The sequence below is a fragment of the Thunnus maccoyii genome, chromosome 1 (genome assembly GCF_910596095.1).
Source record: "Thunnus maccoyii chromosome 1, fThuMac1.1, whole genome shotgun sequence".
Taxonomy (NCBI): domain Eukaryota; kingdom Metazoa; phylum Chordata; class Actinopteri; order Scombriformes; family Scombridae; genus Thunnus; species Thunnus maccoyii.
Window position 1 is genome coordinate 31088746 of NC_056533.1, and position 27453 is coordinate 31116198.

Below are 27453 nucleotides of genomic sequence, written 5' to 3' on the forward strand. Positions count from 1 at the left end.
CTGAGGCCCAGACGGGCAGTGACTGATCTGTAATAACAATTAGCAATAGCTTTGCACTGTTAGTGTAAGGAGCCTGTTGAGCTTATAAATACTTGAAGAGTTTATTTCTGCGGATGAGTAATCCTCTCTGTCCTGTAGTGTGATGCCTGTAACCAATTTTCTGACGAAGCTCATGTGAAGAGCTTTGAATTTTGAATATCTGTCTCTGTCTTAACTGACTTATTGTTTCAGCTCTACATTAGGATCATTCACTCGTTTCAGGAATGTCTTTTAAACTATAATTTCCTAACCTGAACGTGCAAATTTATAACTATTTTACAGATGCTGTATATCAGTTATAGCTGCTCACAGTACATCTCTAGTTCCTTTCTGACTTTTCCTGTGTCTCCCACAGTAAACTGGGACGTGACTCCATGTTTTCCAGGACATTGCGCCCCCACCCCTCACTCCCCCTCACTATTACATTCCATTTCACTGTATGGCGGCCAGATTTGGGAAGCTTCTTTCTGCGCCTCCCGCATTTCCTCTCTTTCTGCTGATGTCTGGACTGTTTTTACTTCTCCTGCTTTACAGTGAGCACCTTTTTTTTTTAGTTTTTTTTCTGTGTTGAGAGAAGCTTTACTCATTTTTTTTCTGTTTGCATGGAGTTGGTACAGCTAAAGCAGCAATCTTGCACATAGGAAATTATTAAATATATCTTCTATTTCTAAATTTCCACATAGACAATCCTCTTTTTGCACCGTACTGAGCTGCTATAACAGCACTCACATGCACACAGTCAGAATGCAAAGAGTTGGATTAAGCTTTCTCTACTAGCCTAGAAATCTGTCACTACTTCATAAATCCACCCTATGATCCCTCAAGGCACACCTCCACACTCGCCAAGAGACAACGCCACACACAGAACAGAGAACTATGCGCGTACAACACAAAGCGTAGGAGTTTTTATATGGAGATGCCTCCGCTTTGTAACCCACAATCGTCGCGATTTATCTCGTTCAGCCCATCCTCCGCTGCAGTCAAATGTTGACGCTAGATTGTATATCAGATCAGTTGTGCATTTAACTTCCTTTGTTTGGTCACACACATAATTGGTTGACATGTGGAACAAAGCTGTGCATAACTGTCTCCGTGCAGAGATAATAAAGCTTAGAAAAGATGATTAGTTTAAAGAACTGGATCATGTGTTTTCCTGTCACAGAATTGGTTCCCATTGAAATTAACATGCGCTAACATTAGCATACGATCATCCCCTTTTTTACATGCAGTAAAAAACTTGACAGTAAGAGGAGGGAGCGAATATATCCGAAACTGCAGCAGGTTATCCAGGCTACTTCCTGGCACTGAGAAATTGCATATTGACACAAGCTCCTAGAGTGAGTGGGATTAGTGTTTGCTCTAAAAGATAGGCCTGTTTTCCTAATAGCTGAGCACATTTACTTAGCGCTTGTCAAACACATCCTATACAGGGAGGCAAACTGACTCAGGTCACTCAACCCTCCGTCATCATCAAAGCACAGAGCTGACAGGAATGCCACCAAATCTGCTGCAGCACTGACAATATTCTTCTTCTCTTGTTTAAACAAAACAGACTACTGTAATTCAGTGCTACTTTAAAGCGACAGCACTTCTGTGAAACTCTATGTTAATTCAACCACATTTCACATTTTTATCCCACCACATTTATTTGATTGCTGCAGTCAATAATGACTAAAGGTTACTAAAAGGTTTTACATACAAAACTCAAGCACAAGGTAATAATAAGAACTTTTAATAAGGTGCAGCAACTAATATTTGAGATTCTGAGAGTCAGAAATTTAGGACTAAATTCTGCTATGCTATTATGACTGATATCTGTAAACAAACCAGTCAGAATACGACATGAAATGACCCAGAATGCACTGGCTGGGATAACATTTTGTAAGTGCAATTTTTGAATAAAGTTCAGGGGGGAACACTTGTTCTCCTCAATACATCCATAGCACACAAAAACCAAAACGACGGAAGTGAAACAAAAAAGAAGTTTGTGTGACTTCGCTGCATTTTCAAAACAAATGAGTAGACGGATGACATGTCTCCGCTTTGATATACTTTTTCTATTTACATCGTAGCACTACAATTCACCCTACATTCAGTGCAGTCTGACACAGATTACGATAAAGATTTTATTGCAGGCATCTCGCAATAAACTTATACGATTGTCATTGTCGCACAGTCTGAAAGCGCCTTATGCCAAAACGTCGTTTGATAAAAGCTATTATTATCTTGTGCTCCAGATCTCATCTTTCCAGATACCGCCTCAGTTGTTTTGTTTGTTGAGGCGCCAGTTTGAGCTTTAGTTGGTGTGTATAGACTGGTGAAACAGTTACTACACGGAAATACTTTGCAGTAATGGATTACTAATACATAATATCAATAACTAAGTACATTTTACTTGCAGTACTTGTGTAGTTTTTCTTAAATAGAGTTTAAAGTGCAGGAGTTTTACCTTTATTTGGCTTTTATTATATTATTTTACCCGTTAGAGTGAAGACTTGGACAGTTTTTACACCACACATGTCTTTATCTGTGCACATGTGTGTGCATGCATATAAATGCATATAAATGCATATAAATGCAATGTAATTAAATCTTATATTCAGTTGTGGTTGTTGCTGTTAGGGAGGTGTTGATTCAGGTCTGGTCATTTTGGAGGCTGGTGTTGAACTGCGTTATATTGCAGCTAGGTGTATAAACTTTATTCTTGGTGTACGCTGGGTTTATGTGGCGGTTAGAAAGAGCAGCCACAACCTCAATGGTTTTGGACAGGCAGATGAAATGCCTGAAACAGCGTGGTATACTCAGTGTTTTCTGAAGGCGGATCCCACACCCACCTCTTACTACACCACACTGTACATTAAGATATAAATCCTATCTCCTAAGTTTGCATTTCATCTAGAAATCAAACACGATAAAAAGTGCCGGCGTGTGACTGACTCACTCTGATGTAATTCATCCCCTGAAGACCATAGCCGTACTTTAACCTGACATTATCCCCACCCAGCCATTAAAATAAACATTTTGAGTGAAGAGGGCACAATGCGGGCATGTAAAGGGATTTTTGCTGTGGAAGCGATTACATCATCAGTGTGGTCGCTTGTAAATTTTTATCGCTAGCCGGTAAAACCTCTTTAATACCAGACAGTCAGTATTATTCAAAACTGACAATGAAATTCTTTCTTCCTCCTCCCCTCTCTTCTTTTATACTCTCAGCTGTGTGGAATAATCATCACTACTATTATATTTTATGTGAAAACACGCCCTTTCCGTTTTTATTGTTGTGTCCTGTAGAGCTGAAACTGTTTGGTGCAGAGCTGAGATGATTTATTGATGAATTGATTAGCTGACTGGTGCCAGCTTCCCAAATGTGAATATCTGGTGGTTTTCTATGATAGTAAACTGTGCATATGTTAACTTGCACCCTGGTAAACTGTGATGGAATTTTTTTTTACTATTTAAGACCAAATCATAAATTGATTAATTGCAAAAATAATTGTCTGATTAATCGATAATGAGGGTTAGGGTGTCCTGTCCTCCTGTCACTTTACAGACTGTTGAAGTATTTTTCCACAGATGTGATCTGGTGAAGCTGAAGGTCAGTTTCAGGACAAAACCAAACTCATTACTACTCACATTCACTATTTTGCATCGTCTTCAAAAGAGCTGTGTGTGTTATGAATGAAAGACAGATGTTTCCCCTCAGATGTTTGTTCAGCTGCCTTCATGACCATTTGGCTGATAGTATTAGGTGAACTTTATTCATGATGCAGCAGATAGTACGAATAAAACACCCATTTTTGTCTTACTGATATTAGCAATTAAACATTCTGGTCGCCAGTTAAAGTGAACAGATTGTTCAGTCTTCACATCAGCATTACATTCAGAAGTATTGATGAAAAGGCCTTTTGGTGAGGCCACACCCTTGTCTGCAGTGCTGCATTATGCTGGCAGAGATTCAAGCTGAGAGCTCGGACTCTGTGTGTGTGTGTGTGTGTGTGTGTGTGTGTGTGTGTGTGTGTGTGTGTGTGTGTGTGTGTGTGTGTGAGACAGAGAGAGAGAGAGAGAGAGAGAGAGACACTGAGTGTGTGTGTGTGTATTGGTTTGTATGCTGTGAAGCGTGTGCTTGCGGATCAATACGAGTGTTGCTTGCCTGGTGGTTTGCCAGCTAGGTTAGCCTCTCTGGTTTATTGTCTGTACTGTGTTGCATTCATGTCAGCTTGAAAGGTTGAGAAAGTCTCTGCAGAGCAAACTGCGTTTAACTAGTGACAGCTGACCGGTGAAGATGGTGAAACACGTTTGTCAGTGAATGTTTTTGTTTTTATATGTTTGGATCAAGTTCAGTGGTGGGTGTGTTGTGATTCATGTGTTATCTTTTTGTCTAGCAAAGACTTAGGCTACTAAAATGTACCCTAATTATATTATTATTAGTGCTGCAACTAATGATTATTTTCATTATTGATCAATCTTTGTCTAAAAAACTTCAGAACAGTGAAAAATGCTTGTTATAATGCCTCAGAGCGCAAGGTGACGTCTTCAAATGTCTTGTCCACAACTCAAAGATATTCAGTTTACTGTCATGTATGACACATAAAAGTTTCAAATCCTCACATTTGAGAAGCTGCAACCCGCAAAAGTTGTTAAGATAGTGTTGCTGATTTATTTTCTGTCAACTAATAGATTCTTCGCCGAGTTGTTGCCGCTCTAAATATTTCGTGCTGCTAGTAAATTCTTAGGGGTTTCTGTCACTTTATTCGTAATGATGAATATTTCATATTTTTTGGAACAACATTGTTCATATAAAAAGAGCCAATTTTGCAAGTGCACTTTCATTGCCCAATCTGTATCTCATCTCCCTGGAGACTGGTTATGTGGCTGGTTGTGGTGGGTGCAGTGGTCAGTCTGATATTTGACTCAACAATCAGGTCTTGTTCCTCTATATGTCGGTGGAGTGACTCACAGCACTGAGCTGAGCCTGTGGGCTGAGTGGAAGGAATGACAGCATTCATGACTATCAAACATCAGCTTTGCTCTGTTTTGGTAAAAAAACCCCAAATTGCAGAAAGGCGGATTAATAGAGATGAACAGTGAAAGCATTTTGTATGTAGTTAGTCACTTGTGTGGGAAACTGAACCACCAGTCTGCATGTTGTTAGCTGGACATGTAGTATACTGTAATATGGGCTAACTGGACATGTAGTATACTGTTATATGGGCTAACTGGACAGGTAGTATACTGTTATATGGGCATGAGGATGAAGCTTCCTCCCAACTGGTTTGATCTACCAACCCCAAAGGAATTTGTCTTCATTCAGATATGAATAGGTTGATATATAAACAAATTGTGGGAGATTAGGTTTATGGTTTTTTGTAATTTTGGGCATCAGTTAGTAGTGTTGTTTGTTTATATATAATATAGTTTGTCAGTTTGAGCTAAAAAGCTGTGGATGTATCATTATGTGAGGAATTTCTTGTTTTGGTTTACTTAAATCAGTAACAACTACATGAAATATAGCAAACTGGAGCGCCCTGGTAGCCAAATGGTCACAGTACATAAATAACTGCAATATCCCTGGTTTGACTCCGGTCTGCTTCTCCACTATCAGCTGCCCATTAAAGGCAAAAAATACCCCAAAAACTTATCTTAAAATAAAGAAATATGGCAAACCTTCCACAAGTAGTGCAGATAAAGGAGAATTATACGATAAAGCAACTGTTTAAAATAGGAGATTATCTGTAATTCTGTCTTTCTGTCGCCTTAACAGACAAATTTTGTGCTGTCTTTTTCAGTGTAAGGGAAAACGAAAGACTCAATTTAGGTTTTTATCTGACTCCGCGCTGCCTCTCAGTCTAACGGCATCATTCACCACCTGAGCACAGACAATGATTAACACTGTAGTTTCCTTTTCTGCCTCATTAGTGTTAATGTTTAGTTAAAATAGGTTTATGTTCTTTAAAAAAACACCATAACAAAAAAGTACCTGAAATAATGTTGTTGCATCAGTTTCAGTGCGTCTTATTCTTTTCAGGAATTCAATACAAGTGTAAAAATCAAACTGTCAAGTGAGCTGTCATGTTGCAAACCACAGTCACACTAAGCTGCGGTTAAAATTTTGTGTCTATTTGTGTAATTACAGTACAAACCATGCGTGGAGTCAAAAGACAAAAATACCATCCAGGCTCCAGACACTGATTCTGATGAAGTTAATATCTAAAGATATTAAAGATGTCTCCCTACTGTTATTTAAATATTTAAAGTGTCTTTGTATTACTGGGAATTTCTGTGTACTTCCTCTTTATTCTGCTTTTAAAAGAAACGTCTGTTTTTTTCTTTTTCTTCGAAATCATCTGATCTGAATCATATCCAACTTCCTTGTTTCCGTATCAGCTTAACAACATCATTCAGAGAGCTGCTTTCGTTTCTAATCATCTTGAGCATAGATTCACACATATTTGTTTTGCTTTGAGAATAAAATAAAGGTGGAAATGCTCCTGAAATACTGGCACAAAGTCTGTGTAGATCTCTAAATTTTCTTTACATTTCTCTCTGTCGCTCCCTCTTCCTTTCAGTCTCACTCATCTGTATCTCCTCATGCTTTCATCCCTCTCCGTGCCTCTCATTTACCTCATCTCATTACCACGATGAAACACTGCTCTATTGTTTTACCCCAGAATGTCCCGGTAAAGTCGGTGCTGAAACAAGAAGCCGCTGCACTTGTCTGATCCCCGTTCCTGTTTGTCCCGCCACGCTTTGTGCTTTCTTAAAGTTGTAAGGAAATTAACTTTCAATGGATCCAGCTTTATTCACATTAACCCTTTTCTCACACTTAAGAAACCAAGCACTCTTATGTAACACTGGGTCAAAAGTTCAGTTGAGGAAATTTTTTTTTTTCTTTGAAATTGTCCCATGGCAGAAGGAGCAGGAATAATGAGGTGAGTGACCGAAGAACAGAGCAGACACTGTTTGCCAGTGTGAGAAATGACATTGCGTCAAAGGCATCTTGACAATGTTTGAAATAAATCCAGTAAGACAGCTGTGCTTCACAGAAAAAGAAAGGGGCCTCCGCTACAAATAGTCACCCTACAGTCAGGACTGCAGGTTCAGTCATCTAGTTACACTGCAGAAGAATGTGGTTTAACTTCTTTTTTGGAAGAATGCAAGACGGCTGGCTTGCCTTCCTAATTTCGTGATTTTTTTTTTTTTTCCGATGTAATAGCCCAAAAATACTTCACCCCTTTCGGTCTGCACTCGCTGGAAGATATTCTCCCAGACAAGCTCCAGGTGCAGTATCTTCTGTCTCTCTCCTGTTCATTCACTGGACATTCATCACTGTCAAAATTCAAATGTTCCAGGCTCAAAAAGTAATGCTGCTCAAATTTGTCAATTTATTTTTTTAAATAAAAGCAATGATTATAACGCAACCTTTTTTTTTCTATACACATAAGTTGTTATAAAATCAACAGGAATGGGAGAAAGAAATGTGACAGTATGGATGAAAATCTATGAGTCATGGTGAAATATGTGAACAGTGCCTTTACAGCGAGCCTGATTTGTGCTGTGAGGGATCAAAAAAAAAGATAAGCACAGATTTTTTTTTTGCTCCGAGTTGAAACATGTTCAATTCTTCTTCACATCTTTGCCTCGATTCACATCTTTATACTTGCGTAAATGGACCTCACGTTCTGTCTGAACACATTTTAAGAGGTGTAACCTTTTTAAAAGAGCGCTCTATTAATTTAGCATCGCACTCCTACAGCACTATCTTAACTTTTTTTCAGTGGTAATCCCCAAAACTTTGATGTGTAAACTCAGCGGAGTTCCCCTTTCGATGTGATCTGCTCGGGGTCACGTTAACTTCGTACTTCTGCATCTGTCCAATATCCATTTAATCATGCTGCAAATGATAAGAACAAGATGACTGTGTTGTTGTCTTTTTAAGCCAATATTCACAAAGCGGCGGGCTCGGAAAAAGTCCCAGTGTGAGTCTTAATTTCCCGTTTCAAATGTCACCTCCTTGCTTGTGGCCATACGTACAGCTGAGCCCGGTCATCAACATCTCCAATTTTAGCTGCATATTGGAGAGCTCTGTGTGTAAACATACTGTACACATAGCGATCCACACACGTGTCTCTTGCTTCTCTCTCAGTATGAGTAGATGTGTGTGTGTGTGTGTGTGTGTGTCTGCTGGCAGGGGGGGATTTCTGGTGGGAACTTAAAAACAAAGAGGACTAACCTTCAATTTGTATTATATAATAAATGATTTATAACACTATAGTATAGTTATTAGCAGGCAGAAGTGTTTATTAATGTATTTAACACCTATAACTCCCTCTGTAAGTATAGACTTACACTTACAAATGGACTTATGTCCGCTCGGAAATGCTAAACGGGGGGACTTTTAAGTGTCACCACTTTCTTTTGTATATATATGCTTGTGCACTGGTATCAGTGATGAATCAGAGAAAGTGAGGGAAATCAGAAACACAATAGAGCTGGGATCAGATGCCAGAGGAAGCTGACCCCACACACACTCTCACACACATATCTTTATTGCAGATAAGGAATAATAACTGGGAAGCTAACTGTGCTGACTCACTACAGAAGGAAAACAAGGAAACCTCAGAAAGCATGCTTCCATCCAAAAATGGTGCAGGCTGTCTTCTGACCAATCAGCATCAGATGGAAAACCAAAAAGGAGATCAATCAGGTCTGTCATTGATTGAAATGTTGAGCTCAGTCCTTCAGTTTTGATCTTAGTGTCACTTTTATACCAATCAGTGTAAATGATGAGCACACTGTGATGATGCTTCAGTCCTTTTCAGTTTCATGTATTTTATTGTTTTAGGGTCAATCAAAGTCTTTTATCATTGCTCTTATCAGTTTTCATCAAGGTTAAGGGTATATACTGTTCACTGTGGATTGAGAACAATTTCCTACTCCTGGCCTTTGTAAAATCTATCACCTGACAAAAACAACAAATAAGTTGTATCTGTGCTCCCGACTATTTGTTTATACAGAGTTTTCTCTTGTAATTAATGTTATCCTGCTAACAGTAATTACAGCAAATGGAAACATGCTAACTTACAGTAGGATCAGATTATGATGACTAAAGTCTCTCTCTATACCTCTTAGATCATTATCAGTGAACACAAATTAATGAAGCCATTCAATGTGTTGTGGTAACCGCCATTTAAAAAAAAAAAAAAAAAAAAAATTGAAACCACAGATGTCATGAAATATTTGGTTCCTAAATACCGTACTGGCCCAAATATAAGACGACCCTGATCATAAGACAACCACCCTTTTCCAACAGCTGTTTTTGGAAGCAGTCAAAAATGATTTTCTCCGGCAGTTAGCATTTGTAAGACTGCCTGTTTGTCTTTTTGAGCTCCTTATCATCTGTGACAGTGGTATTTGGCAGCTTGACATATTCCGTTTCTGCAGTAGAGATGTCTGAAGACGCTTTGGACTCATTTTCACTCGTCATGAATTTAATTCCTCCGTAGCAGAAAAACATGTTACATGAGCCCTCAGAAAACTCCTACAGGTTAAAGTGGACTAACTCAAACACTGACTGACTCTAACACACTCACTATAAACAGACTTTAAGACACTCGCAAGCTTAGCAACATTAAAGCTACAGACAACCCATAATGCAACACTCCACGTAAGAGGTTCATTGAAAAAGAATATCTGATGTTTTGAACACGTAATTGTCTAGACCCTGAATATAAGATGACCCCACTTTTTCAGATGTATTTCCTGTCTTATACTCGGATCAATGCTGTAAACCTTTTAAAAGTATCTATTCTTGTAGTAGTCTATTCTTTGTTGCCTCTATAGTCTAAATGTCTCTTTATTCTAGTGTTGTCTTTAAGAGTCTGACTGTGCAGCAGGAATATTGGTCAGCATTCGGCAGGCACGTGATCAGCTTGACTCTGTGGTGGGTGGGCGTGATGTTGATTGCGTTACCGCGGTAACTGCAGCAACTCTATGGTTCACCAGTATTGCTAGATCCCCACAATTTCCTGGCTAATATAGTCTCACTGTTCAAACACAGTACAATGACAGAAGACTCTTTACTGCCTTTATTTAGGCAAATCTGATAAATTCCAGGTTTTTTGAAAGTGTGTGAAATGCAGCGTATTTGGTTCTGACTGAGGAGCCTTTTGTAACTCAGGAATGTGATTTTTTTTTTTTTTTTTTCTGACTCATCTTCTCTAATTCAGAGAGGTTTATGTTATATGAGAGATGTCTCTGATAGCTGAGGAGTCCTGCAGCTCTGTGATTATTTTTCTATTAGGCCGGTCTTTCATCTTCATCCCTGTGACTAATGTTCACTTCCTTCTTACAAACTCAGGAGGACTTTCTAATTGAGCCAAATACTTCAGTCAACCATTGCATTGATCAAAAGGCCACTGCTTTTTCAAATTAGTCTTCTGCTTCATCATTGTTCTCTCTCTTTGTTTCTCTCTCACACACACAAATCTCTACCATCTTGTTCTCTATATTTTTCTGTCTCATAACATGAGATTCTGTCCACCAACTGTCACTGTTGTTCATGTCACAAGATACGGTTTTATAGACGTTACGTCACAGTTAATTAAATAAAAGAATTTGGCCACCAGCGAAAGTAAACACGCGTAATTTGCTTGTTGAATGAATAAGCTAGCAAGCTAATTATATTTTAAGCACAAATGGCATGTTTGCTTTGAAATATTCCAGACACAGGCAGAGCATCATTCTTTAATCTAAAATCTAATGTCTTAGATCTGTGTTTTAGAGTTGGAGAGATGTTTCCATTTAAATATTCTGAATAGTATTTTTTTGCCTTGTAATGTTAAACAAAACAGAATTTTGAAGGCAATTAGCTGAATATCTGAATCTGAAAATATAAGATTTTACATTTAGGCTCTTACAGAAGTGTAATAGTGCCACAGTGCCAAAAAAAAATGCTGTTTGTCTTTGTTGTGTTAAAAGTTTTTTAACAAGGTATTTTTGCAAGATATTTCTCATGGTATTATGATCTTCTCATTATTACTACATAAAAAACTAATTATGTTTTACAAGAAACGTTTCTTGTTATAACAGTACATCACTTTATGTTGTTGCTTCTTGAGACTTATCTCATTAAAAGAAGAACTCTCATTTTATTTCTTTTATTCCGAGGTGCACTTTATGCCTTTTATTAGATAGTGCTAGTAATGCTGTGACGATATGGATGTTTTCTTACCGCAGTGAAAAAGCAATGTATCCCCACAGTTAATCCAATAAGGCCTACAAGTCTTTATAGTCGGGGGTTCCTTTTTATGAAAATCTGAACCTGAAATTCTCTTGGACACAGCAGCTGACAAAAACCCCAAACAAACTAATTCTGAGGTTTCTGGCAGTTCATTCAAGCCTGATGCCTCTTGCCAGTGTTGCACAGCCTGTCAAGCTTGGCGTCTATAGTACTAATTTCAGTGGACCATCAGATCTGCTCCCAGGGGGTGTTTGAGGCCGAATAATGTTGAGCTTTATGTGAAATTATGTAAGACAGCAGGATCTAGTGCGTTGTTGCAGAAAAAGTTTGATTCTTCAAGCTAAGCAAGGGACCTTACCAAACATTGGCACAGTTTTAATTGGCTGAATCACATTTTCCTGCGTCATTTAGTGGTTGAATGTGTTTTGCATGGATACTCTTTGCAAAAAAGAAAAAATGTAGGGACATGATCTGTATCTCTTAACTGTAAACAGAGGTGAAGTGTTTGTGTTGCCATCCATTGTGGTATTTCACTCATTATTATTCAATAGTTATTGAATTATGCAAAATGACAGTACACTAATGTTTTGACAGTTTGTTTTAGGACTGAACACTTAACCAAATTGATCAAATTATCAACATAATGAATCTCTTACCAAGCTACATTTACTCATAGTCACATCAGCAAAATGATTAGTTGATCAACAGAAAATTAATTGCCAACATTTTTAATAACAGATTGATTGTTAAAGTCATTTATCAAGCAAAATGTCAAATATTTATTGGTCTTAGCTACACAAATATGGGGATTTTCTGCTGTTATGACCCGGTTCTTTGGCCACAAAAAAACAGGAGACACACCATGTTACAGGAGTAACAAAAGATAATTTATTGAATCATATTAAACAAATTAACTAAATATTTACAATATGGCATGTTGTATGGTGCATAAAAGAAGCAAAAACAAAGAACTAAAGCAACATTACCAAATTAAAAAGTCATCCACGGGGTAGACGGGGGAGCTGGAACAGCAGCCGAGTGCACAAAATGTCAGCCAGAGAGCAGCTGCTAGCTGCGGCCAGGCTTTATCACTTGGGAACACGGACGCCAGGTGTTCCCATTCGAGCCAACGAGACACCAGCAGAGCAAAGCAGACAGACACGTGAACACATAGCAAACCAAAGATGACACAACAGGGGTCATCACTTCTGCTTTAATCTGTTTTTGTATCATCGTAAATGGTATATTTTTAGGTTTTTAGATGGCTGGTCGGACAGAACAAACAAACTTGAAGAAGTTATGGGCGCTATCTACATTTTTTTGAAGTTTTACAGACATTGAACAACATTTAAAGGCTCTATATGTAGGAATCAGAAATTCCCTCTCATTAGTGACACCGGTGACCATTAAGTGAACTGCAGTCAGCATCCTGTTGCTTGCGCATGTGCTCACTTACTGAGCGAGCAACAGCACGAGACTGCAGGTGATGTCTTTTGCCTCACTTACACTTTTCATAAGAACATACAAGATCTCTAACGTTGTGTTTTGCACCATGACCTGACCCGACCCGCAAACCACCAATTGTGTTTTTTTGTTTTTTTTACCAATCATGTTTACAAAAATGAGCTGTGGCCAGGGAGCAACGCCCTGCGGTTTTGTTGTGAAATGTGTGTTTATTACCGCTTTTGGACTACCAATAGAAAAAACAAAAGGGGTAAGCTATGTTCTACGATCGCTCAGGAGCTTGTTTTCTGCTCTTTTGTTGAGTAAATAACATTTTAGCTGTGGTGGTCAGGAGTGGGTGACTTGTCATTGCGGCGGTGTTTGTTGTGCAATGTGTTGTGGTTGATGGAGGCAGCTAGCTGTCTCATTAGCTAGAGAGCTAATATCTGCAGCGTATTTCTACTTGGATAGCGCTGTTTTTGTTGTGGTCGATGCCGGTTGTTTGTTAATGTTAGCGGGAGAGAGGCAAGGCACACGAGAGTGCGCAAAAACATCATATCCATTGGATTTTCGCCCAAAATTCAGCCCATGTCCATCACATAGAAATCAGTCCACAGGCAACGCAGACAACCGAGAAAGTCGGGGAAGTCGGGGTCTCATTTTTTTTAGGTTCTGTTACAATTAATAAATGTAAACTGCGTCATAATTACATATAGAACCTTTAGTCAATTAATTGAAAATACAATTTACAGATTAATTGATAATGACAATTGTTAGTTGAAGTCCTGATTGCAGATACCGATAAATAAATTGTGTGAATCCCACATAAATAAACTGAGAATATCAATAACAATCTGTCGCAATCAATAGAAGTTTAACCTGTCAGCCCACAGTTTACTCCTTGACTATTTATATTGTAAGTAGTCAGGACAAACATAACATATCCTGCACTGAATAAGTAAAACAATAGTTGTCATTACATTTAACATTATCAAAGTAAATTTATCTAAAGTAGTTTTAGGACTTATTGTCCAACCACAGAGTTTTTTTTGTACTTTATGGTGAGATTTAAAAGAAGAACTAGTGTATATTCACTGCTTCTATTGCAGGGAGGAAAACCTCCCTCTTAAATGTTTTACACTGACCGTTAAACCTGTGTATATATCCTGCCTCAAACACATTTCACAGCACTGTTTGGAGAGAACCAGCTAGTGCCAGGACCCACATCCCACCGTGCTCTCGCTTAGTCGGGAACCATGACTGCGGATCCCCCTGTGATTAAACAACCGCAGTGACCACAGTCCACTCTGGCCAGTATGACCTGAGGTGTGAGATTACAAGGCGCATGGTTATAAATTAGCCTCAGGAGAAAACTGTCTGCCCACACATGCCATGACATAAGCATGATACATGTCGGGCTTAGTCACCCGCTCTTTCACTCTATTGTTGACATCCTGTCCTCATACTGTGGTGGATGAGTCTGCCTGGTAACTGGCTCGGAAGAGGATGTGAATCTACAGGAGTTAAATTAGTAATGCTTCTTAGAGTGGCCAATGATTCACACAAGAGTAATTTGCTCCGTAGCTACTGTCAGTGAAAGAATGCTGAAAATTTGGTGACACTTTCCTAAACCAATTAGCAGTCAGTCAGTCACTCAGAAGAATGCTGTTTTTATCTCATGGCCCATCTGACTTAAGGCAGTTTGAAATCTGGACAAAGGATTTCTCTGTGCAGTTTTAGGCTGCCCTGTCACATGACCTCCAAACACAACTCAGCATGGAAATTCATTTGTAACCTTAAGCAATTGATGACTTTCTAAAATATAATCCCTTTGTGAGTTAAATCAAGCACTCTTTTGTCTCCACTTTCTATCCGAGTGCTGAGCGTGACCATTCCATCTGTTTGAAACACTCCCAACTCCCCGGAGACTCGACCCAGGACAACAGCCTGTCTTCCTGTTTTCCCTCTCTCTTCTCTCCTCTGCTCTCCTCTCTTCTCTTCTCCTCTCCTCTTGAAGAAGTCACTAATGAAGTCATTCTCCTATGATTAACGGCCATGTGTCTCTTCTCTACAGTGCATGAATCAGAGCGTACAAAGGCAGACAAAGACCCAATTACCTCACTACCGACAGGAGCATTAATAGGATCTCAATTGGATGCCTTTGTGTAAGGCAGGGCTGGAAGTCTAATTTATTTCCTAGAAGGAACTGCTAGCTTCCTTTTTTATATTGTGATTTTCCTGTTAGAGATCTATGACCTAATGTAACTCCTGACACAATTGTTTATTTATTTCTTTTTGGCAAAGCTAAAGTTGTGCAGATCAGTCGGCCAGACGTTACATGATTTAACTACAGTTTCTTATTGACTTTTCTTAAAGGGATCATATCATGCTTTTTGTGATTTCTCTTATTTTTATACCGTTAAGATGTTGGATGTTTATGTTAAACTTGGTCAAAGTTCCAAAACTTGAGGTGAACATACGTAATAATGTCAGATTATTCACACACGCTCGCAAACGGCCGTCCATTGGTTGCCTTTGCATGTTTTGGATCAGATTTGGGTTCAAAAATGTATGCATGTATTTGAGAAGTTTCCATTTTGAATAAAGAACGAGAAAAAAAAGTGAAATTCTACTACTGTAGTTTGTTTACGTTGCCTCAAGAACCACTGGAAGTCTGCCAAGGGGCAGCTTCTGGGAGCTGACCAATCAGAACAGAGTGGGTTCATTGGGAGGGGGGGCCTTAAAGAGACAGGAGCTAAAATGGCCTGTTTCAGACAGAGGCTGAACTGAGGGGCTGCATAAAGGGCCAACTGAACCGAAGTGTCAGAACTATTGACGGCTCTGCTCAAACTTATTTATTTTGTTAGAGGATGCAATGACAGTTATGTCATGAAAAATAAATAAATAAAGCTCCCCTACATCGTCATTTTTGAAAATACGAAGAAAAAAAATGGAGGAAAAATAGGTTATTATATAAATGAATAAACAAATTGAATCCCAAATATGTTTTTTCTCTGTCACGTTTAAATTCCTTGCCTGAAGTTTTGAGGAATGCTTCTACACCTCGTTGATCAGGACTTGTAGCTCGCGGTCTGAAAACTTGTTTTTTCTCTTTTTCTCTGCCGTTATCCTGCCTACTGTGTTCTTGGTGCAAAGGCAACATTTATACTTTGCCACATGGGTAATTGCAATCAGACACAAACCAAGGGCAAATTGCATTCAGCTGCAAAACTTTATGGGCATGTTTGTGCTGTAATATCATTACAGTGCAATGTCTTTTGTGAATCGGACCTTGAGACGGGGCAGATAGCAAGGTTGCAAGTGATGCACATTTCACGGTGCTATCAGCGGCCACAATCCATTCTTTGTGAATTCACCCCTAAGTATTTTATTTATAAAAACATCACATCAGTCTTGTGGCATCCTCTCTGTCCGTGCTGCTCTAAATGGCTTTGACCGAGCCTGTAGACAGACACATTACAACCAGAACGCACTGGCACCATCTCAAGTCTGTCATTGGTCTGCCTAAGGCTCACTCTGTGGTCTGAAGCCAAGAATAATGTTGTTGACCTATTGGAGGGACCGAAGTGGTGCAAATCGTGTCTGTACAAACAGTTTCAGCTCTGGTGTCCCTTTAAGTCTTTGTGACCATTCGAAAGTTTAAAAAAAGATACTCAGAGTACTCCTCCGCTGTTATATATTATAAATCTTTGATGCTTAATGAAGCCAAGAAGTTATTTTATCATGAAGTGTTGTCATTTGGTGTTTTAGTCTCTCTGAAACTGCTTTGTCTATTTAAGCTTAGGTTAGTGACTTCTTAGATTTCCCAGAATAACTTGACAACTCCCACAGGAGAGAGGGCAAGAACAAATTTGAATAGTTGTGGGTTGAATGCATGCTGTAGGTGGTGAGAGCAATAGTGCAGTCAAATAACTCTTGCAGTGAGACAAAGTTGAGAGAAAGTTACTCAAATCACAACATGCCTTGTTGCTGCTTTGCATTCTGTTCTGTTGGGTTTACTTTTGGTGGAAAAACAGATATATATCTGGCTCTTCTGTAATGCATTTTTACGGATTCAGCTTTTTTTTTTTTCTGTTGTCATGTTAATATAGATTGCTCTGTTGTATTTCAGCAAGGGAGTCATAATGCCTCTGATGTTATAAGGCCAGTGTGACTGATGTTATCTTTTGTATTCTTGGAAATCTAAATGGTGGAATTTTCTACTAGCTCAGCGACCTAATGACAGCTGCTCTCTCTGGTGGCTCTTTTCAATTTATTTTGCATCAATTTACATGATGTAATTTAATGTTGATTATAGTTTTCTTGCAGCACCATTCCCTCAAGAGGTCAGTTTTGACATATCTTCCCTTCGGTTGTGAGATTTGTGTTTTATTATACGGAGCTTGCCAAGTTTAGAAAGAATACAAACTGTCGGCTGTAAAGCTGTCTTCCTTAACTATGCATCTTTTTTACAAAGACCAGGTGGATGAATACACAGTGCTTGAATATAAATCAACTTTCAGTATTTTAGTTGTTCCACATCCTGCTTCCTGCTGGCCCAACACAAAATGTTGAATGTCAAGCCATTTAGCAAAAAACACAGCAAGTTCCAATATCTGCCTAGTCTGACCCGAGTTCCTCACCCTGTCTGCGAGCAGGTTGTTTTGTCCGCAAATGTTAGTGCTTGATTTTTATTGGCTGTCCATTCAGGAAGTTCTTACTACATAAGGATGGTGACTGATGGTAGTCTGCCCTCATCTGACCTGTAGTTCCTGAACCAGGCAGGTTAGCCAGTTTATAGAGAGAGTAGTGGGGAGCTCATCTGGCAATATTGAATGCATCAGGTGTCACATTTTAAAACCCACATGTCTGGATGTGAAAGGATATCGTCACTGTTCCTCAGTTTGACCTTGTGTGCTCTTTCTTTGTCCAGACAGCAGAGCTGAATATGTTTTTCCACTCTGTCTGCCCATTTTAGTGATTTTTTTTTTTTTTTTTCAGCATGGTGAGTCATAAATGAAGAGCGAGTTCATTGCAGTGATCCAGTTTCTTTGAGCCAGGCCCTACCAGTAGCAGAGAGGCCAAATTGTCTTGGGTTCTTTTGGGCCCGGAGTCCCAAAGGCATCTTAATGGAATGATAATCTTTGCTCATAGACTTACAGTGGGAGAAAATATCATCTTAACCTTAAAATGCGTAAGAGTCCTGCCCTGCTCTCTGGAGTCAGAACAAAGTTTAAGTTACAACACAATGGCGTGCTCTTGATTTCTACTCAGCAAGTATCCAGATACTAGGACTAGGACTGCATTATAAACTCCTGGCTCCTCCATCTTTTGCAAAGAATTACTTTACCTGCAGACATTTCTGCTGCAGCTCACCACAAACTGTGAGTCAAAGTGTCAACCGTCATTGACTCTTATTTGGGAAAACAAAAAGCAGAGTTGGATCGACTTGTGTTGCTGCTTGCACCTGGAAAGTAGAACTGTGTCCAGTGCCTGTGTTGTGTTGCAGCAAAGTGACTAGCAATCATATCCCACCCTAAAACAAAACACCATGTTTTTTTGTTTTTTTTAATCCAAGTGATATTCGTTGCCTTGATTTGCAGTTTGCAGTGCGTTTCAGCTGCAAATGTCCACGCTCAGGATCAGTCGACAGCGCTTTGATGTTATCTATACAGGCTTGTTGCATATAGGCATTAAGGATTCAGTATGCTTCAAACAAACTATGTTGTACAAACACGTCTGAAGGCAAAAGCGTAGCTGCTCCAAGTAGCCACACTCTAACACCGCCGCCAAGGAAGGGATGAGATGTGATGACTTGTGCAAATGGGCGTAATGGTGCACAATTGCTCTCCTCAAATGCATTCATGGTGTTGCATTCTGTTGCACACAAAAGTGATGGGATCAGTTGTGTGAAGAATAAGAAAGAGCTTGAAGTTCAGATCCTCCGAACACTTGCCAATCGGTACATGAAGTCGACGTGCTTGTTGGATTGTTGGTTTCGAAAAGCTACTAAAATAGTCACTTCCTGGTTGGGGGGAGGGAGTTTGAGGTGCTGCTCATCGATCTAACAAGCATTTCGGTTGAAGCATACTGATGCATTTAGCTTCCTCCTAGCATGCTTGCATGTTAGTAAGCCTGCAAAGCATCGGCGCTGGTGAAGGGTGGGGTCATGGAGGGGTGTTTTCCCATTCCACAGACACAGGGCTCGGGGTAGCTCTAAGTGATTCACTGAGGAATTTGTTTACTTGTGGCGAAGCTACAAATAACTGCAGGGTTTATATGGGACGAAAAACTACTTCCCCTCCAGGCAGCCATACAACATAAACAGAGCCGCGAGGGGAAATACTGGAGCGTCTTATTAAAGCACAACCACTACACATGTTCCACACGGCCACATGGATCCCATTACTCACTGAGGAGCTTTTTTCCATCAGGACTGCTGGCCCCAGCTCCTTCATCCTCACTCTGGCAATTTGTCTTACTCTGACTTAAATAGATCCTAAAACCATGTTATTAATCTGTCTCGGGCTGACGCTGTTTGAAACTATGCAAGAGGAAAAGCTCGCTCCGCGCCATCCAGACTGACAGTGTTTCAAGACAATGTTTGGCGTGAGGCCAAAGTTTCTGTGCGCTTGACCCACAAACAAATTATCCACACCTAAAGTCTGTTCAGAACTTGTCCTCAAACCTCTGGCACTAACATGTGTGTATGATATGTAATATGAGGCCTCTTCTCATTTATTTTCTCCAGTATGTATTTGTTTTTTTTTTCTTACAATGTCTTCCTCTCTTTCCCCTTCAGGCATTTGGGAACGCAAAGACAGCCCACAATAACAACTCAAGTCGCTTTGGCAAGTTCATTCAGGTGAACTACCAGGAGAGCGGCACTGTGAGAGGGTAAGGAACCAGAGAGACAAATGTTTATCATTTTATTAATTTAATCATACATTTTATAGTTAAACCATCATGATTCATTTTCAGAGCATATGTGGAGAAGTACCTCCTGGAGAAGTCGAGGCTGGTCTATCAGGAGCACAATGAGCGGTGAGTACTTCTTAGAAAAACAGATCATGATCTTTAAAAACAAAACTATATGGTTACTGTTTGATAAACAGGAAGTGGCACTGAGATAACTTCACTTCTGAGAAATAGATTTAATGGTTCTGTTAAGTGCGGTTAACTACAGACATGTGGAGGTAAAGAAATACTAAACAAAATGTTTCTGACGTACAGCTTTAAAAACTTTCCATCATATTATCGATATTCACACTTCTGATCTTGTGACCACATTCATCAAGCAGAATCTTGTGTGAGAGTAATTTTCAGGGTGCTTATTTCAATAAAGTTCAAAAGGTAAAGTTAAAGGACCCAAATATGGCCAAAATGTAAAAAAAAATACAACTGTTTTTCTTCCTTATGAGGCTAAAACTTTAAACGTGGAAACATTGCAAATTTTTGGGAGCTTGCAATATTCAGTGTGCGTGGACAACTTCTCCTTTTCCAACAAATCCAGTTGTGTCAATTCCAGCACATTCTTATGTGTTATGCAAATGTTATATGACATTTGAACTGCACCATCCATAAAACCTTATCCTGTATCTTGAGAGGATTTTTTTTTTCCAGCAGCCAAGAATAAAATAAATGGAGTTGAAAAAATGTGTGTAAAATCTGAGTAAATTTGACTCAGAAAGCCTAGCCAACATGTGAGTCATAGAGCAAATTGAGCTCTAAGAGGGGCTGACACTAATGTGCTCTTCTGGCTGGATGGTGTGGCGAGGGTTAACCTCACCATGGGGGGCTCACAGTGGGCCCCCTGCGTTAGCCACCTCTTATTGAGATGGATTGCTGACTCCATACCCATAAAAGCTTGTATGTGTGTGTGTGTGTGTGTGTGTGTGTGTGTTTATTTCCGAGAGGACCTTGGTCATGCAGCTGCTGCACATGTTTGACCTCTAACCTTTATGCTGCATGCTTACACACATGTACACACAAACAAAATGAGATAAATGGCCTGTCATGATTTTTTTTTTTTTCTAGTTTCTGCTTTTGTTTTAGTTATGTTAGCATTGTGGCTGTAGGGAATTGATGCTGATCCATTAGTTCAACGTACTTGTCCAGCGAGTATATGGCCTGCCACACAATGAGGAAGAAACATTCAACATTCATGGTCTCCAGTCTAGATCATAACTTTGGTGATCACCTGATTCTTTTTTTTACACCAACAGGCCAAAGTTTCTGTCTGTCCAACACATCATTTGATGACAAGATGCCTATAAAATCAATGACCAAATAGCTATCAGTGTCAGCTTTCCCTTTCTAGTATAAATGAATACTATCAACATGCTGACATACTAACATGCTTAAGATTTACTTGTTACACTAACATGCTATGTGTATGTAACTAAACTTCCTGTTTACACGTTGGCATTTTGACACATAACATGCTAAATGTTAGCAGACTGCCGTGCTAAATATACACGTACTGTATTAACTTCCTGCTGTTGCTCACTAACATTTTAATATCTACCATGATGGCTAACAAGCTAACCTAAACAGTTTGACCTAATCAATGTAACTATTGTTGTAGCAGGCTCATTGTGAGCTGATAGTATCCTAAATGCTAAATGTTGATTGTTAACATGCTGCCACATCTGTGTTAACATGGTAATATTAACATGAGCCTATTAAAGTACAACTTAGACTGAAAGCTGAGTTGAAAACATTAGCTTGTGCTCTTTTTTAGCTTATAGTGCTAATGTCTTCCCTACTTCTGCTAACCAGTAAATAATATAATAATAAAAATATTTCTGTCCCATATTTACCTGGCATTCTCATCTAAAAACGCACAGAAGACAAATTTTAATTTGCCAACATAAAGCTTGCATTTCTTATGAGTTTCAGTTGAACTAACAATAAGTGGAAATGTTCTTTTTTTGTTTTTACCTGTTTTCTAGAAACTACCATGTCTTTTACTACCTGCTGGCAGGAGCGAGTGAAGAAGAGAGGACGGCCTTTCACCTCTTGAAGCCTGAAGAATACCATTACCTCAGTCAGGTGGGACTTTCACCATCGGGCACAATAAAGTTTTTTACATTAAAAAAAAAAGGGAGCTCAAGTAATCTTGCCTGGTTTTCCTGTATGGTGGTTGTTGCTGTGTTTATCTTTCTAATCTTTTGTCTTTTGGAGTTTTGTGTTGAGGGGTTTTTGCTGTAGTTTCCACTTATTTGTAGAGTTGTGTATGTGTACGTGTCTGTATTGGTGTCATCTCATGAAACTACAGACAGTTACTTCTGCCTCAGTTTCTGCAAACAGGAAAGCGAGAGAAATCAGGACACAAAGGAAACACATTCCACTGTTGGTGGCTTTCAACACCTCTTACATAGTCCCTCTCTCTCAGTCTCACACACACACACACACACACACACACACACACACACACCAAGACCTGTCACAGTCCTAATGTCTTCACTTGTTTCAGAGAGACCGGAAGGAGTGTGTGTGTTTGTGTTCATTTGACAGTGTATTCATTTGTGTTTTGTGTGTGTGTGGGTTTGGAAGATACATTTTGGTCCACATTAACCTTTGACACATGCACTCACTCACTCACGCACACTCACAAAGACCAAAAGACAGAAATGGTATTTGTCTGTTGTCTCTCTTGCCCGTGGTGCTCTCAAACGGATGCCGGTTTCACATAACCACGAAACAAAGCCACAATAAAGACTCACACACATTACACGTATGGAATGTGGATGTTGAGTAAAACTTGTTGCGTCTCTGCTGCCGAGCTCTGACAGTCACGCCATGACAACCGGCGACCCGCTCCCCTCCTCCGAAATCCTTACGCCTACACTGAAAAGAGCAGGGAATTCCTTCCATTCCTTACGTGCAAACACACAAACACACATGCATACACAAACATATATATATATACATTCTTATTATTCTTGCCCTCTGTTCATAGTCTCCCCTTCTCTTGTATCTCTCTCTTCCACATTCCCTTTTTTGTCTTTTCTGTGGAGTTTACATAAACATTCACACTCTTGCACCGGCCAGAGCTCTTGCATGGATTTCACAACCCCCCCCTCCAGTCCACACAATCAAGACAACTTGTTTACAAGCTACGTAAACATTGTTGCAGATGTGCCAATTTCGTCGTTTATTTTTCACACCAAGGTCTTCTTTCATAACTCACTCTGCATTTTGCTTTGAGAAACCACACTTGTGATTTTGCATCTTGCATCTCATGCATCAGTCCATTAACTACAAGTATGCTGTACATGTAACTGGTCACTGCACAAAGCAAACTATGAGTTTTTCGGTTGATTTTCTGCTTCTGCTCCAGTTTTTTTAACTACAAAATGAAAATCAGTTTGCAGAAACTTTATATTGCTTGAATATGAAGGAATTTGTGTCCTTTATTTTTAATTTCTCCAAAGTTCAGGTACTAGAATAGTTGGAAGTTAGAAGCAAAATTATCTAAGTCTGTTGTGCATTCACAAGATGCTGAGTAAAATCCAGGAAGCAAACTAGCAGACAGGGACACTGACAAAGAGTCTTTGAAAACATAATGCAAAATAATGAGTTTAATGTAAAACAGTGGTGGATTTCATATCTCAGGCAAGTTTGAAGTGTCTGCAAGTACATTTTCACACGTTATCTGCATCAGATCAGAAATCATTGGCTTCCTGAAAGATAGCAAATGAATCATGAAAACTCATAGCGTGCTTTAGAAAACGTTCCGCTGTAATCTAAAATAAAGCCAATCATTCGTTTTTAAATTCTGAATGCGCATGTGTGTTGCAAATCTATAACTTTCATTCCACCCTTTGACCCTGCTTTAACGACTCAATACGTTCAATCGCAACATGTGCTTATTGTTTAGTGTTTGTGAATGCTTTTTTGTGTGTGCCTCCATCTCTCTCATCAGCGTCTACATGCTTCTGAATATTTGACTCATATCTGATTGTATGTACGTGGTATTTGTGTGTGTGTGTGTGTGTGTGTGTCTGTATGTAACGAATGCAGCTGTGAGGCCTTTCAGTAACAGCATGGCCTTCCATTACTGTTAGTAGCACATAAATCTGTGTGTGCGTAGTACATGTTTAAGTGTACAGTATGTGTTGTCATTGGAATGCTGCTGTCTAACCCTAACCTCGCCCCCCTGTAAACTCTGCCTTAACATTTCCAGATGACAAAGAGAACCCACCGACTGCACTGGGACAGTTACTGTGAGAGTGAACCGGTCAGTATCTGTGCTTCAGCTGTGTGTGTGTGTGTGTGTACACAAACCTCAACAAGTAGTTCAGTCACCTGAGCACTTTGCAACTCAAGCCACACTTTTTCCCTGCACACTCCTTCCCCTTCGCTCATTTTGTTGCTTTTTGGATATTTCCTGGTTTTGGTTTGGGTACTGTTTATTTTAGCTTTGTTTGTCTTTCCCTGTTGTGCTGCTTCTCTGAGTTATGTTGGTATGTCTAGTCATATCCTGGCCACTGTAGCTGCCTGTTTTTGCTGTAACCTGTATGACTTTTTTTTTGATCATTGACAGTCCAGTGTTTTCTAGTACTGATAGTGAAATACTCCATGCTGAAAAAAGTTAATCACAGGGAAAAAATGTTGCTGATTTTGAATTATGATAATTACAAATAAATTATGCTAGAATATGAAAATCAATATAACAATCTACTCGGTGGCAAAAAACAAAATTGTTGTGAAATCTTTGTCGTTGTACTAATCATCCAATCTGTGGCTAATCTATGATTTAGTCTTTAAAATGTAAAAAAAAATAGTGAAAAATTACCATCACAATTTCCCAGAGCCCTAAGTGATGTCTTTAAATCGCTTGTTTTGTTCCACCATCAGTCCAGTTATTATTATTGACTCTCAAATATGACAAAGAAAAGCAGCAAATCTTCATGTTTGAGAATCTGAAACCAGTAAATGTTTGGCATTTAAAACTGAAATGATTAATCCGTTATCAGAATAGTAGATTCTGAGTCGGCCGTCTGACTAGTGTGAACCAACGTGATCTGAGGCAACCATAGCTGGTGACCCCTGAACCTTTGACCCCTCTGCCTTCACTCGACCTTGACGTCTCATTCCAGCATTTCACTGATGCAAGTGCAACTCAACTATGAGACAACAGCTACTAGTGAGGTGCTTTCCATCCACAATATATGAAATGACTCCATTTTGAGATGTTTTTTATCCTGCAAAAACAATGACAATAGCATCACATTTCTCAACTTTAAAGTTCAGCAGTAAACTGTTAACTGTTGGGACTGACAATCCTGCTCAGAGTTCATGACTAGGAACTGAAGATAGACACTTCATATCATCAGATCATCCTAGTTGATAAGTCCCAAAAGGTTCAACAAAGTATAAACTTGTTTGTTGAACTAACAAGATGTTACTTAATTCTCCAGAACAGATTTCCATTTAGATGATACGTCGAAACTAGGCATCGTTACTTCATTGTACAGTAGAATACTTTTGTGTAGAAAAAGCAGGACATAGTGATTAGCACTAGTTACTGTAGATAAAAGACACAACATGCAAAAATGACTTCTTATAACTGTAGGTAAAACAATGAGCTGGTTAGCACAATATCAAGCTTAGCAACACAAAATCAGAGAAGGTTTTCTTTTTAGATTCATCATTCTGCACAGGTGTTCAGCACTGATACTCCACAAACAGCTGCCCGGATAGACCAGAATGCATTGCAGCCAGAAGACATGTGTTAGTGTTTGAGTAAGGAGTGTTCACTCACTAGTTAGTGACAGAGTTACAGCATGTTTACACGCTCATACCTTTGGGCACATACCTCAAGGCAACATTTTTTTATGCTCAAAGACACACCCTCGATTATCAGTCGCTGGATCTGATTGAAATCACAGCTGCCACGGTGGAAATGCAGTGACTGTATGATGTCAATGATCAAAAATGTCTTTTGGGGATTTGTGTTGGATTAAGTGGTGGGAATGAAGGTTTCTGTTTGTTTTATTAACACATGTATGTACCTGTGCACTTAAATTCTTCAGTTACATTTGATTAATTCATTAATTTCAACTAATTCTATATCAGTAAGTATTTTTTTAAATACTTACAATATTGCAAGATGCAAAATGTAGTTTATGTAAACACAGAGTGAAATCAGTGAATAGAAAATATTGTAAATATGCAGTGATTTCCATGTGATCAACCCTGCAGTGAAGCTCTTTATTATGAAAAAGTTTAAAAAGGAAATTATACATATTGCAGTCAACTTTCTGAATCAGATATTTCATAATTTTTTTAACATGGCCAAGTAAACAGCTATATTATTACATGTCAGCAAAGGAAACATGATTTTTTTTAATGATTATTATGACATTTTAAATGTTGTTTTGTTTCATTTTGAAGTCATTTATAACATCTGGACTCCTTAAACACCTTCTCAGAACATTGACAGATTATTTTCACTGGAAGGATGTCAGAACAAGCAAAATTGACCTTTTTTTTATAGACGTAGATTTCCCTCCTCTGGAAATGTCACCAATAGGTCAGGGTGAAGTTTCTGCCATGAAAGCAGAGAGTGAGGCAGGAAGGAGACACGTTGGCGTAAGTGTGAGTCTCATGTTTAGAGTGTTTGTCTTTCTGAGGCCTCGGTATGTGATAATTATGGCAGCCATCATGGAACGGGCCCATAAAGCAAAGAGCAGAGCTCACATTACGGTGGGTGTATGTAGTGAAAGACTGCGTAGTTATATCGTTACATCAAAGCGTTTGTATTCTCATCTGGGAAAAGCTCTTATCATAAACAGCTAAATACGTTTACTGCTTCTCATTTGCACTTGTGTGTTAAATAATATAACTGTTAATACACGGTACTTAAATACTCTGTTTACTTTGAAGTGCATTTACTCAAATACTATACTTCTGTACAATTTTGAATTGTATTTTTCTTGAGAATTTTCATTTTAAGCTGCTCTTTACTTCTACTACTAATATTGTACCTTTTGCTTCACTACAGTACTTTTATTTGACACCTATAGTTACTAGTTTCTTTGCAGATTACAAAACGTGATTAGTTTATAAAATATTATGCACGGCTAATAGATTAAACTATTCAACGGTATATAAACTCAGTAAATTTAGCTCCTCAATCAGATATAACATTAAAATGTTGCTTATACATCAGTACACCTTTTGTATCCATCATTAGAATATGTTTCATAAAAACTATTCAGAATGGAGACATTGATATGATACTGAGGTTCATTTTGCTGCTAATACATTCATATTTAAGTGAAATTTTTATTTGTGATGTAGTATTTTTATATTACGGCATTTCTACTTTTACTACAACAAGTGTTTCTGCTGGTGACACAATAAATATGTTGTTTATTTTTTTTGTCACAACTAGATCTATGTTAAAATTAAATTTGTGAAAAATGCAAGATTTACATGCTACAGTATGTAAAGCGCGTGCGTCTGTGAGCCTGCATGTCTGCACCTCGTGTATTGCATGCAGTGTGGAGAATTTGCGCCTGCCTGTGCGCAGTTGGACCTACAGTAAGTGCCTGACTCCAAACAGCAGTGTGAATGAATAATCATCCTCATTGTATCAATACAAACTTGTCCTCCTCTGTTTCCTCTTTGCTTAGTTTAGATCATCCTCCGTCATTCATAAACAGGAACCCATAAATTGCTGCTCTTCTCAGCTCTTATGCCAGCTTGCCAGATTTCTG

General features: G+C 38.9%; 1 protein-coding gene across 7 annotated transcripts in view; it reads left to right on the forward strand.

Moving 5' to 3' along the window:
• Positions 1-27453, forward strand: part of myo9aa (myosin IXAa) — a 110508-nt gene that overhangs the window by 41039 nt on the left and 42016 nt on the right. For 5 of the 7 annotated variants that reach the window (XM_042429443.1, XM_042429887.1, XM_042429525.1 and 2 more), the window contains exons 3-6: positions 19524-19618; positions 19703-19765; positions 21676-21775; positions 23913-23966. In XM_042429443.1, coding sequence (XP_042285377.1) covers positions 19524-19618; positions 19703-19765; positions 21676-21775; positions 23913-23966 — 312 coding nt within the window. The remainder of the gene's footprint in view (positions 1-19523; positions 19619-19702; positions 19766-21675; positions 21776-23912; positions 23967-27453) is intronic. The other 2 variants (XM_042429595.1, XM_042429661.1) reach the window with 1 other exon arrangement.